General features: G+C 40.3%; 1 protein-coding gene across 1 annotated transcript; it reads right to left on the bottom strand.

Annotated features, from left to right (window-relative positions):
- Nucleotides 1–9360: 9360 nt before the first annotated feature.
- ela3l (elastase 3 like) lies at nt 9361–12232 on the bottom strand. Its single transcript, XM_020650923.3, has 8 exons — nt 12099–12232; nt 11785–11873; nt 11479–11576; nt 10978–11106; nt 10502–10638; nt 10002–10147; nt 9501–9653; nt 9361–9413 (listed from the first exon to the last, which is right to left on the bottom strand). The coding sequence occupies exons 1-8, from the start codon at nt 12136–12138 to the stop codon at nt 9396–9398; spliced, it is 810 nt and encodes a 269-aa protein (XP_020506579.1). The 5' UTR covers nt 12139–12232; the 3' UTR covers nt 9361–9395.
- Between the last annotated feature and the right edge of the window lie 1464 nt (nt 12233–13696).

Below are 13696 nucleotides of genomic sequence, written 5' to 3'. Positions count from 1 at the left end.
GTTTTTGTCTGCTATGTAAACCAGACTAATGCTTTTTACAGATTGGTTTCATTCTATGATTAGACCTCAGTTGACAGAATAAACATTCATATCCTCTACATGATGTCACATTATAATGATGTCAACATCAGAGCTGCTGTTGTCAAAGGTTGATCTGTGCATGTAATATGTTGAGTGTTTGGGACTCTAGGGGGGGTCCTGTTATAAAGACTTGATTGAATGTGATTACAACTTTGTCATAAATTATTTATAGGCAACACAAAGGACAATCAGGCACTCACCTACATGGATCACATCCCTGCACATTCATGCATCGCTTTTAAACACACAATAACTTCACAACATCTTCTTTACACACATGGATAATGCACACACACACACACACACACACACACACACACACACACACACACACACACACACACACACACACACACACACACACACACACACACACAGACACAAAATAAAATGAATAACATATTACATAACATCCAAATAAATAAAAAATACCAATTTTTATCGAGCATCTTTATGCCAATCAGAGATTAACCTCTAATCCCTTCATACCTGCATGACACTATACCACACTCGACAAACAAACAAACACACACACACACACACACACACACACACACACACACACACACACACACACACACACACACACACACACACACACACAAAAATTGACACCACATACACAAACCCTGCCAATGATTCAGTCGGGGCTGATGGAGGTTATGCAACCCCTCTCGCAGTGTAGATAGAGCTGCAGATTACTGGCCTCTCGTATGTTTATTAGTAATCTCTGTGTCCTGTGTCTGTTGTATATGTAATTATTATTATTATATAACACCATGTTGAGCGCAATGACCCATATCCATCTCAAATCCCACTACCTTGTAATGCACTTAAAAAGATAGATTGATGTCGGGACTGATGCTGAGTGATGCAATTTGAACTCACAGTAAAAAGTTAAAACACAGATGAAAGGATCAATAGAAGGACAATAACATGAAGGCACATTCAATATCTTCTGTCCCTGGTACCAAAAAAGGTCAATTAATGACCTCTGCCTTGAGTAAAGTGTTGATTCAAACACTGTGTGATGGCATTACTTCCCCTCGAGTGACCCGTTTGTATTGGTTTGACACTGGTCTGGTGAGATAAAAACAGAGAAACAAATATGGGACAGTCAAAGATATATAGAGAGGAAGAGAAGTTGGCAGTCAGATAAAAAGAAAGGAAGCTGATAAACAGGAGCAGACAGCTGTAGAGCCGCCTTTCAGACCATAAGTCCAAAATCAACAGCCCACAAAAGGCCGAACCATCTGTCTCATTTGTGCTAAAAACCAGCGTATTGCTCATACACGTATTGACACTTTTGTTGACAACACACACTCATGCAGCCAGTATATCTTCTCTGTAAACAAATAACACTGCACAGTTCTTTATCCCATCTCTCAAGATCTGTGATACTTGCACAGCTTATATTTAGGCTTGTTAATATTTCACCTGTGGAGGACCCGGAAACAAATGTAACAATCAAGAATGAAACTTTTGTCTTTATGATATGAAGACAGAAGTATTTTGGTTCATTTGGTTCATTACTCAAAGACGCTTAACAAAGAACAACAACAAAGCAAAACAAAGAAAACAATACAAAGATGAAATAACATAGAAGAAGGGGAACAAAGCAGAGAAGGAGGATACAAACAGAGTATGTTAGTGGTTGTCGGCGATGTTGAAGAAGAGGGGAGTTTTTTAAGGATTAGGGACATAACACGGAAACTATCAAGTACAAGTGTTTCCTCTTGTTCCTAAATACCTAAAAATTGCAGAAACTAATGAAATGAATTCGGGACTGTGGTAATAATGATCAAACATATAGTTATGCTGTACAAAGGCAAAAATATGAATGCAGAAGACAGACAAGGGGAATAAAGAGTGAAATAAATGGAACTGTTCAGTCCATGTGCTTACTTCCACTCAAAAGAACTGATTGCAACGGTTAACATTTAGAAGTTCCCCTTCATTGAGATACTGCTTTGTGGTTTAACTGTCAGGATGACATGGTTTCAGTTGACTAACAGCAGTGTGTGTGGATCACTGTTGATGTCAATATTGCTACATTGATATTGGACCCCTGTTAGTTATAACCAGGATCGTTTTATTTGGGAAGTAGAGAATAAACTTAGAAAAGAAACTGCCATCAGTAACAGAGGGCTTAATGGCCAATGGGAATTAAAAGTGAAAAACCATTCTGTAAGTCTGCAAGTAATTGTTATTTGTATAGGATCAGTTATACTCTTCGTTATTTCTTGAGTCACCATACGATACAAAAATGACTTGACAAATGACCACGGGAAGAGCCCCAGGTGATGCATTCAAGAGTTCTATTCTTGAATGATTAACAGTTTTTAAAGAAGGTTTTTCAATTAAAGGTCACATATTATGCGAAATACACTTCACCATGTTTTTCTAACTCTCATATGTGTCCTGTCTACAAATCCCCCAATTATGAAAAAAAAAAAAAAAGTCCATCCTCTCCGTCTTTGGCCTGATGCACTTTCCAGAAAATGTGTGCTCAAACAGTCCATGATATCATGATGATCATCACAGCTCATTTACATGTAAAGCTATAGACAGGGCAGGGCTGAAATAGAGGGGTTTATAAGCATGATAAAATACAGGATCAGAGTGGATATGAGTGGAATATGTGACCTTTACCATCAGTTTTTTAAGGGAAAGTTAAATTAAAAGAAGCTTCATTTTAATGTGAATGAACATTCAAAAACCAAGCCTGTCTTTAACTGACTTTATTTGACCTTTTAGTTTACTAGTAAACTAGTAAAGTAATTTCAGCGCAGGTAACAGTTTATTATTACATTCAAGTTTTACAGAAATATTCCATAAATGATTATGAACAGAAAGTACTGCATAGGAAATCAAATAAAAACAACTGTTAGACAGTATTTATGTCTTTTGTTAGCATGTTAGCTGCCTTTTTAGCATGTTAGTTGCAGAATATTCTCTACAATTAACTCATGACTGACTCGTCACAGTGAGACACAGACTCACTGAGTCACTTCTAGTGAAGGCTTTCTATAAATATCTCATTCAGCCTCATTCAAATGGCAGAGAGGCACGCAGGGACACCAGTAACATTTTTACTGTTGCTTTAATCCCAGGGCAAGCAGAGGCATGGGATGAAGTAGGGACACTGTCAGAGGACTCAGGCTTGCTGGAAAAAAACAGTGTTTCTGCTCTGTTTTTTAAACCTTCACTTTATCACCCAACAAAATATCTGCCCCTTGTGTCCATCTGTCTCTTTAAGAGTCTATCTTCTTGACTCTCGTACTTTTTCTTCTTCCTGCCTCTTCCAGGCTCTTTGTTTCTACCTGTTGCCAGTTTTGCAGCTCTGTCAGTGCCATCATTAGTGCTGAAGCTGCTTGTACGCTACGGGGGATACATTTCATTTTTACCTCTGACAGGTTAACCTGCCGTTCAGCCTACCCCATCTCCACAAACCCTCCCTATACAATCAATGGCTAGCTTGCCTTTTCTCCCCCACATCCCCTTAGTTTTCTCACAAGGAAGGAGGAGAAGCACTTGAGGAGTAGAAGAGGAGATCATGGTCCGTCTGTGTATTGCAAAACAAACATACTGACAGATGGGCAGTCCCATAGACACACAGAAGAGATAAGAGGATTGAGCCTGCTACTTGTTGTTGTTGTTGTGGGTCTTGCCATAACTCTTAATGCAGTTAGCTCACTCTGAGGTGCTACAAATGGCAGAGATGAGGAGCCAATGGAGTTTCTGGGTAGAAATAATGTCACCTGTGGCTAAAGAAGAAGATAAATCCAGATCACCATTCAAAGTTGATAGTCCAGCAGGTATTCTTGTACTCTGTAACAAGGCTTTTGACATCTGCTGTATCAAAAAGGGTTGCATTCTGCCAACATATCCATAGTCATGCTGTAGTCAGCAGGTACTTTTGTTCAGCCTTCTTCTGCTCTGGCTCTGCAGTGAAAACTGGAATTTTCTCTGGATGTGAAGGCACCTTGCAAGCCTTGTACAGTATGACAAACAGAATGAGGATGAGGATGCCAACCACTGAGTTACAAACAATTGCGATAATGGCCCAGATAGAGAGGCCCATCCTCAGCTCGTGCTCCATGGCTGACTGAATAGAAAACTCCAGACTCATTACATCTCCGAGGAGAAGCCGAGGCCCGAAACTTGTTAGAAGCTGGTCACGTCAACAGCCCACAAATCCTCCTGAAACAACAGAAAATTGATCATTAGAACACCGTCCTGCCTAAATGTCCAGTGTACACACACACGTTGACCAGAGTCAGCCTCCCATGGGCCTCCATAAGTACACTAGTGAGGTCAGCTCAGAAAAGATTACTTTCTCTGACACGCTATAGCCACTGAGCCAAAGTGGCTTTATTCATGCAGCCGCTATATATGGAACAACCTTTGTATGTCCAGTATCTGTTAATCTGTGTATCATACACAATCAGCTTATTTATATATCTCAGCCCTTTTCTGAGATGCTGTTTAATAATTTTCAGATGATAGGGATTTTTGAGAGACTAGAATGGGCCTTTTAGATGTGGCTCTTCTTTTTTCTTCACAGTCAAATTTAGATTGAGTTTTTAGAATAATAAAGAAGGCGCAATAAGCACTTTTTCCAGCTCAATTATTTTGAAAGAGTTTCAGCCCTAATGCATTCTCAGCAGTATCACGTGCTAATATTGTTGCCAATTTGGTGGCTGATATTAAATGGGTCACTAAGGTGCACTGTGTGTTTGTCTGTGTGTGTGTGTGTGTGTGTGTGTGTGTGCGTGCGTGTGTGTGTGTGTGACTGTGACTATTTTCCCTTTCCCTATACAAACTGAAGCTACCTCTCTCTCTACTCTCTCACTGAACTATAATGCGTTTCTAATGAGACTACATATTTCCTTTTCTCTCCAGCTGAGAGCAATACCACAACAGTCAAAACTTGCTATTCAGAACTCATTCTGAAGTTATCCTTTCCTATAACCATATTATAAAAAGCCAAATACAGATGGATAGCTCTGAGTTGAAGTCAGACGCAGTGATGCATTTGATTAGTTCTCATTCTCATGAGGACTGCATGTCTGTCTGTAGCAGATGGGTCCCTCTGAGGCGGCTGGTGGCATCACTGTGGGGAAAATTACCCTCATAATCCCCAACTTGGATTACTGTCAATAAAACTGCAATACCAAATATTTCCAAAACATCCTGGGGAACTTTTTCTGGAAGTCAGGTGACACTTACTGTAGCGTAACCTACAACTTCCAGTTAGAGAGAGAAGAGGAACAAGAAGGTTTTATGATGTCACAGAAATGTGATAAGGAAAACTATGGGTGAGAGAGTAATCAAATGAGTGGAAACAATGGATCCAAATAAAAGACAACATGCATATAACCAGGAAACACACAGCAGTCACACAAGTTCTTCATGATTTCTTATTAAAAAACGATTTTTAAAGGCCATACTTCCTGAAGTAGATTTGATAGTTTAACAACTGGAAGGGTAAAATGTTGTCATTTAAAAGATTAATGCATTTTCAAAGATGGCTCAGTAGCAATATGTGACTATAAAGGAAGAAATACAATGTTTCTTAAAGTCAAAAATTCAAAGACTGATCACGAATTAGGATACAAATGGTACTGGGACTATTTATAGATGCAGGGTAACATTTCCAGGGTTCTTAGATTACTCAAAAAAAATTGCTCTACCCTTATTTGGAGTCCGGAAGATTTGATGCATGCTTCTCTGTATGTGTGAAATAGTTTGCAAACATGACTTGCAGTACATTTGAAGAGGAAACATGAACACAGAACCCAAACTTTCATAATATACTGTTCAAATAGGTCTCTTAACTTTATCAGAAATTTAAGTGTTTCTTTGGGCAGAGGTCTAAAGATCAGAACAGCACATGACTGACCCACCACATACAAACATTCAAGAACATTAAGACACTTGTCAACAGTCAATACACAGATAACTACATGTACTGTAGTGTGTTCAAGTTATGTAAGGGTAGCAGGATAGTTTAGCTTCAGGGTGGAGAGCGGAATCATGAAACAGCATGAGTATGTCTATGGGGCCATTGACCAGTATAAAGCCCTTTTGTTGTGCACATGCAAATAAACAGATGTAAATGGATGCAAATACTGGCCTGCATGCACCGACGAATGCTTTCTAAACGAGCATTACATGCATACAAACACATTACACAGACTGATTGTGCCATACTGACCACATGAAAAACAGGCGAATACTTTTGCATAATGCATCACCTTAGGAGCGCCATCTCATATGACTGAACATCCACCCTCTCTCTCCAGCACATGACAGGACCAGCTGCATAGACACAACTTCACTGTGGAGTAAGTATTGAGGGCTGACACTTGATGTGACACATGAGCTAAACCAGATGGTTGGTGAATTGTCTAACTGGGAATATTCACACATTTATGCATTCTTTTGGGGCGACAACTTTTGGGAAAACTATCTTACTCTATATTGCTTCTGAAACTGCTTTTATTTTACAGAAAGAGAAGGCTTTATATTGCATCAAATGTAAATATATTTACATTGTTTTAATGCTGAAAACTCTACAATGTGCACATTTGTACGAGATTCAAAACAAGCAAAACTTTTTTTCTTGCTGAGAAAAACTCCCAATACGACCGTCTGGTTGTAATTACGTTTCACTTCTTTGGTGGCTTTTTCTTGCCCAAGCACTTGAACGCCTCACACAGCAGCGTACCTACTTGTTACGTCTGATGTCTGATGTCCTCGCACTTGTTTCCTCTTCTCCGACCGTGTCCCACCTTTGAAACTCGCTGATAACAATTTCTGAAACTGGAAACCGCCATCAAGTTACGTCACCACGTTGTTTGCGAAGTTGTTACTTTTGAGTCGAAGTCTGTCCGACTCTTTCTCGGTGAGTATCCACTTTGCGCGCAGACTGTGAATGCAGCCAGGCTGACCGATTCAGAGTCACTGCTGACAAGACTGACAGAGCGACAGAGCGGAGATGCTGCTGTCAGGGAGGCCGCTTATCATCCCCACAGTCCCTCCCCCCAACGACACCCATCTCTCTCTCTCTCTCTCTCTCTCTCTCTTTCAGTCTGTTACTACCAAGCCATTTATCCTAAGACGCTCTTGGTACAGGGCTTGAGCTTCTCACGCCTCTACACGAGGTGTTTACCATGATCACACTAATTACCATGATGACATGGTAAACACTTTGGCGCGGTGCAAGCTGTCTTTGTCATTGACACAGAAAGTAAAATTAAAAATCAGTAAAGGAAGATATAGGAAACCCTATGCAAGGAAATACAGAATTAAATAGAAAATTAAGACAAATTAATCATCTGGAAAGGCTGCACCATGTTTACAACAAAGTGCTCTTTGCATTAAGTTATGTAATTATGATTAAATTAATTACTAAGCGATCAAAATGCTGGCCATGGTATTCTTGCCTTAATACAGAAAGAGTTTAAGTGATTTACACTACCTTCTTTTGATTGAAGTATGCTTGAAACAACTTGTATGAAGCTGAAAAGCAGCTGCACCAACTGACAAACTTGTTGCCTCCTCATTGATATTCAGCCCAGCAGTAGAGTGTCTCTGGGGGCTCAGCCCTCTGTCTCCCTCTCTTTGTTTGTGTTGGTGGTGGGTGTGTGCATGGGGTACCCTGACCCACAGAGTTCAGGCATGGACAAAGCATTCTTTTCAGACCTCATTGTTCTCTTGCTTCAGAAAGAAAAAGTTTTGCAACAGAAGAGATCTAGAGAGGAGCATTTTATTGGAAGTGCAGCACTGGTGCACTTGAGCAATACTTCAAGAAGTACTGTACAGTGTCTTAATCAAACATGGCTCAAGTGAATGGTGATTTAATAACCGCCAAATGATCCAATAACCTTCGTGAAATGTAATGAATTGCAGTATTAAATATGCCATGAACGTATAATGCTAAAACATCATATCACAATATAAGAAGTATGATATTTTATTGATTTATTTATAATTATAACTACAGTTATGGGATAGGATGATATAATGAGAAAATCAAGCACATTACAGTTTTCTGTTTAATTCTTTAATATATTTTGTAATATTTATAGTAATTACAGCACTCAGTATCAAATATTCCATTGTGAGTTTTGATTATCAGTATTGTTTGCTGTTACAAAACAAAAGTGCTTTGGGGGAAAACACTGAAGGATTTATTCTTATGGATGCTCTTCAATAGCATTTGTGGAAACTGTAATTTTTCATCCAAAATGGGGATAGGACTGGATTAGAGAGGGAGCAGCACTTGGGCTGCAGCCTGCATGAGAGCTTGATGAGATAGTGATCACTGATCACAGGCTGATTCTCAAGAGGAAGCTGCTTCACAAGTGTGATTCATTATATGAGAGAAATGAACTCAAATAGCCTGGTGTCCCTGCCTCTCTCTCTCTTAGACACACACACACAAGCAGGCCCACACACACACAGAGTCATTATTGCTTGTATTTTCAGGACGTGTCATGTCTGATCTCTGCCTCTGATGTCACTGAAGACGCTCATACACCTCCATTAGCCTGTCAAAACTAATCAGAGTGTGTGTCAGCGTGTGAGCTGTGCAAATGTGACAAGGAGAAAAGGAGAGAGAGGGAGATAAAATAGAGAGAAGAGGCAATTTAATTTCTTTTTTAATTCTGCCCCCCCCCCCCCAACACACACACACCATCCTTCCCTACCCTCTCTCATCCTCATTTCATCCAAGCAAGTGAAAAAAAGACTGAAGTGTTAATCTAGACTTTGCCATTGTAGCCCTCCTCATTTTCAGCAGGCTGTTATCAGGAACACAGACAGACTCCCCTGATGAATATTTTGGTGCTCATAAAGGCCTCCTGCTGGAGGGCAGGGGGACAAAGCGGGTCAGTTTCAAGCAGGGATATTAGAGTCATAGTTTGTATCAAGGGTCTATTTCATAGGGGCACACACCATTCCCTCTTATACTCTAACTTTTTTGTGCTATCCTTGCAGTGTTGAACTATTATTAGTTGTTGCTGTTTTGCAATCAGATACTTTGGTAATTCTGCACAACATTCTGTTATCGAGAACTGTCAAGACCATTCTCCTATTATGAGTATATGAGGACACCTGCTGGACATATTTGACATTGTTTTAATTTCAAGGCAGCTTCACAGGAGTGTGAAGAATGAGTGAAGAAAGCATTATGACGGGCAAAAATCTCTCTCAACTTATCCAGATTCACACTTATCCAAACTCTCACACCACTTAACAAGACACATGCAGTTATCTCTGTATTCTTTATTGTTGTGTCATCTTCTTTAGTTGTCCATCATAACCTGATAACACAAAACATTCAGCTGTCAACTATAGAAAGAAACAAGGAACTTGCATTTACTCTAAAGATATGAATGTGTCTTCATTACCTGGTCGATCCAGTCGTTGAAGGCGGACACTCTGGTGAAGACGGTTGGTTTTTTCACAAAGTTGCAGCCGAGGCCAGAGACAAAGCTGGCAATGCCATGGACCTCCCAGGCTCCCTCTGTGTTCTTACAGTTCAGAGGGCCGCCAGAGTCACCCTGGACACACAGAGAGAGGAGGAGGGATTATTATGTTTTATTCATTTAGTGGAGATACTGGTAGACTGGCAGGGTACAACTTTGAGAATGACAATCAGGATCATTATTTTGCTAAGTATAATGAGCAGCTAAATAACACAGGAGTGTTGGTGTCTGACTCATTGGGCATTTTTATTTGAATGCACCTACTGGATTAAATTTCAAACTTTATTTTCTATTCAAATAGTAGGTGCAGACCCATTGTTGCCAAAGCAAGTTGTATAGGATTTACTAAGTATGTAAGTTGTTTTTTTTTCAGAGAAAACACTTATCTCATCATGTACAAACAAACACAAAGTAGAAACTTACATTGCATCCACCCACGATTCCATCCCCGCCGGCACACACCATGGTGGTCCTGAGAGCGATGCCCCACCAGTCAGGCTTGGAGCAGGTGGCGTGGTCAGCCACAGGCATCAAAGCCTGCTGCAGCTTATCAGCTATGGGGCCTCCGGCTAAAACACACAGGCAGAGTCCATTACCATCACGCGGATACACAAGCAGTCTGTCAAATCTGCTCCACAGATTTCCCTCCAGCGCCAAATTCAAAGTCCAGCTCAAAATTTTCAATTTAGGAGTAATCCTCCCCTTTGAAAAAAGTTTTAGCTGAAATCTCATGCATGAGATTTCATCCCAACTACGAAGGTTCCTCTGGGTTAACCCCACTCTATCACACACAGCTGGTTCTAACACAACAAACCAGCTGAAAACCCTAAAGGAGAGAATCATGTTGACTTTTCAAAAAAGCCAATCTTAAGGGGGAAAAAAGAAAATAAACACATTCCAGCACTCTACAAAGACTGACTTACTGTAGAGCCTGCCCCAACCGGTGATGTAGCAGGGGTAGAGGTTGGACAGCAGAGTGCCAGCAGCAGGGATACATGCCAGCTGCACCTGGTCACTCAAAGTCACAGGCTCTGACAGCTTGATCATGGCAATATCATTACTGCAAGACAAGCACGAAGAGAGAGAATGAGACTGAAGGGGAGACTGACAAGCAATTTAAAACCTTCTTTCACAGCCAAAAAGGGGAGAGAGTTAGAGCTAGATAATTAGAACAAGAATCTGTATTTTTGCGATTTTATCTAACTGTATTTTTATTGGCTGTGGAGAAATGCAAGATGTATAAAGATACAAAATGAGTGGCAAACGTAAGTGAACAAATAGAAGAATTCAGGTTTTAGCTCACTTTTTCACCTTAAACCAGAACAGCTGACATTATGATGATGTACTGTATGTTTCAACTCACACTTCACTTTCTACTGTAAGCTGGAGCTGGTCTTACCCGAAGGCCACAAAGATGGGGTTCCATTTCTCATGCACGATAATCTTCTCAGGCAGGATAGCCTTGGAGCCAGCCTCCTCCTCCACCAGGTTGTGTTTGCCCACAAACACCCTGTAGGAGAACTTGGAGCTGTAGGGGAGAGTAGACTGATCAGACCCATATCAAACCAAATAGAAAATTCAGTGCACAGTGTAATGTTTTGATTAGTTCAAATTAAAGTTAAAATTTGACAGAAAGATTGGGTTTTTGAAGTGGGCAGAGGGTCCAAATAACCTTGGGTGTATTTTTTTTTACTGATTTTTTTTTTTGTAGGAGGTCATGACTGGACCAATCCTTTTTTTAAAGGTGGTAACGTATTATTTAAGTGTCCTAAATTAAACAAATTATTATGGTGTTGCATTAGTACATTCTGCAGTAATACGTGTGTGTGTGACATGTAGATTTTTGCAATGGTGGTTGTGTTTTTCTGTTTATCCATTTATTTTCCTCTCCTGCCCGTACTTGATGCAGTGAGCAGCGGTCATGACCCAATTGGCAGCAATCAGAGATCCCCCACAAGTATGCCTCCATTCACCGTCCCTCTCATACTGCAGAGAGATCTGGTCACAAACAAGAGGAGCATAATACAAATAAGATTCAATAAACTAATGTTCTAGATTTGTAGATCGATTGCACAGTTTATTAATTTAATTGAAAAGCAACCCTTTAATTACAGAACTGGGGCTAGAATCTAATAGGCAGATGCTAGACACATAAGGTTTGCCAGTTAATATAAAAACATGGACAGATGTGCATAGATTAGCATACCTGCCAGGGCCAGCTGTTGGGCGTGGCATCTTCTCCGTTGACCACACGAGAAGTCAGGGGCTCGATGGGTGGGGTGCCGCACCCAAGGGCTGGACAAGTCAGAGATTAAAATGAGATAAAGACTCATGATGTAGGTGAGCCATGAGTGTACTTTTCCTCCCAACATCATGCTATGACTGAATCACTTTTTTTGTCATGCAATGAAGAGTAGCACCTTGCCAGGTCATTGTGTTTTATCATGTATGCACATACAGACTCTCACACAAACTTTCAAACAATTACCCCCAGATTTAGAGAACGCCAGATGTTCTTACCGCTAGCAATGAGCACTGAGGCCAGCACAATGGGGATCATGTTGATGGATGCTTCTGCAGAGGGACAGCAGGACACACACTCTCTTTTAAACTTTCCACCACAGGCAACACCCGCTCTAATCCCAGCAACACACTTTCCTATTGGTTTGCCATTTCGACCAGAGACAAGGACAGACCAATGGAAATGAGGGTCAGTGAAACTGGGTGGCAGACAAGTGTTCTTTCTGGAACATTTCTCATGACCTTCAGGTAGAGCTACAATGTCTGCAAAGAATTGGTGCGTTTGTAGGAGTTAGGATGTTAACATTTATATATCTTTGTCCTATAGGAGATATTATAATTCCCTCATCCATAGTCCCCGGTCTATATTGTAATCCAAATATTGTACACTCACCCCCACTTCCAAAGCAAATCTTCCTCTACGAAACCTGATTTTAACACTTGCATAACAGCATGGGAAGCAAACATCTGCATCACTACTGGCCTGTTTTTTTAAAAAACAAAAGAGCACAAACTCAGAGGCATTACTTTGACAAATGACAAACAACAAGTACAATGAGAAGCAGATGGCACCACTGGTGCAGAAAATATTGACAGTTACACTATAATCTTCCTGACATCTTACAGGAAACACAGTTGTTCAGTGAATTCTGCAGAGCCAGGAGTGTGTGCCATATTGTATGTCCATATGTATGACAAAACCTATCACTCAACATGTTTCTCATTCAAACTTATTCCCAGTGTTACTCTATGCAATGTGTTTGCTATCAAACCCTGACCCAGTGTAGCATGAGGGTTTTCTAAATGACTTGAATGAATATGTTATGAGGCCTGGAGGACATAGAAACAGCTCCTGAGGTGTGTAAATGCCAGAGTATGCAGGCCTGAGGTGACTCGGCATGCAGACGTTGTAAATCTGTCAGATACTGCCGTGGTAATAATACCTGGCACAAAAAAAGGTTGAATGTTGCGGTTGAGTAAACAGGTAGAGTCAGGTGAGGAAAAGTCTGTGTATTACTGTAACACAGAATGGTTTCTGTGTAATGACGTTCACGAAAACATGCATCAGACTAGACAGAATCAGGTCATCTAAGACAAATTGGTTTATGCTTTCAGAGGAGCTTTAATAATAAGGAGCTTTATCTATGACCTCTCATTGTGCTTTTTATAAAGTATTGTAGAAGTTTGTAGAAGTAAAAAGAGAAAAATCCAACAGACTACTTCGGGAAGAAGAATGAACTCTTTCCTAATGAATCTTAGTTCCCCAGTTCACCACTAGATGGGACAATTTATCTGTTTAGACACCAAGGTGATATTCTTTACAAAAGAGAAACATTCAATGTTATACTTTGAGGCTGTTTGCAGAGAATGGCTACATTCAAGCTTTGTGACAGATTTAGAAAATCAATTATCATTATGGGTTGCAGCTTCTTAAAAGCAGGCAAAGAAAAGGCTTTACAATAAGACCTTCAACTAATGACAACAATATCAATGGAACATTGTTTTTTTTTTGCATTGAGATGTTTGGAGCGACCCATCTCTAGTTTATAGCCTGTAGAAAATACTTGAATGAAAAGAGACTAGAAAGGCAACCATGG

This window comes from Labrus bergylta, chromosome 2 (assembly GCF_963930695.1).
Source record: "Labrus bergylta chromosome 2, fLabBer1.1, whole genome shotgun sequence".
NCBI lineage: Eukaryota > Metazoa > Chordata > Actinopteri > Labriformes > Labridae > Labrus > Labrus bergylta.
Note: the sequence above shows the minus strand (reverse complement) of the source record. Positions and strands in the feature narration are given on the sequence as shown.

Bases quoted from the DNA above. Each gene is read 5' to 3' on its own strand.
- ela3l (XM_020650923.3), bottom strand. From the start codon at position 12,138: ATGATCCCCATTGTGCTGGCCTCAGTGCTCATTGCTAGCG. The intron at 11,577-11,784 runs GTATGCTAATCT...GTTTGTGACCAG, and splicing joins CCAACAGCTGGCCCTGGCAG to ATCTCTCTGCAGTATGAGAG. The intron at 10,148-10,501 runs GTAAGTCAGTCT...TGTGTGTTTTAG, and splicing joins CGGTTGGGGCAGGCTCTACA to CCGGAGGCCCCATAGCTGAT.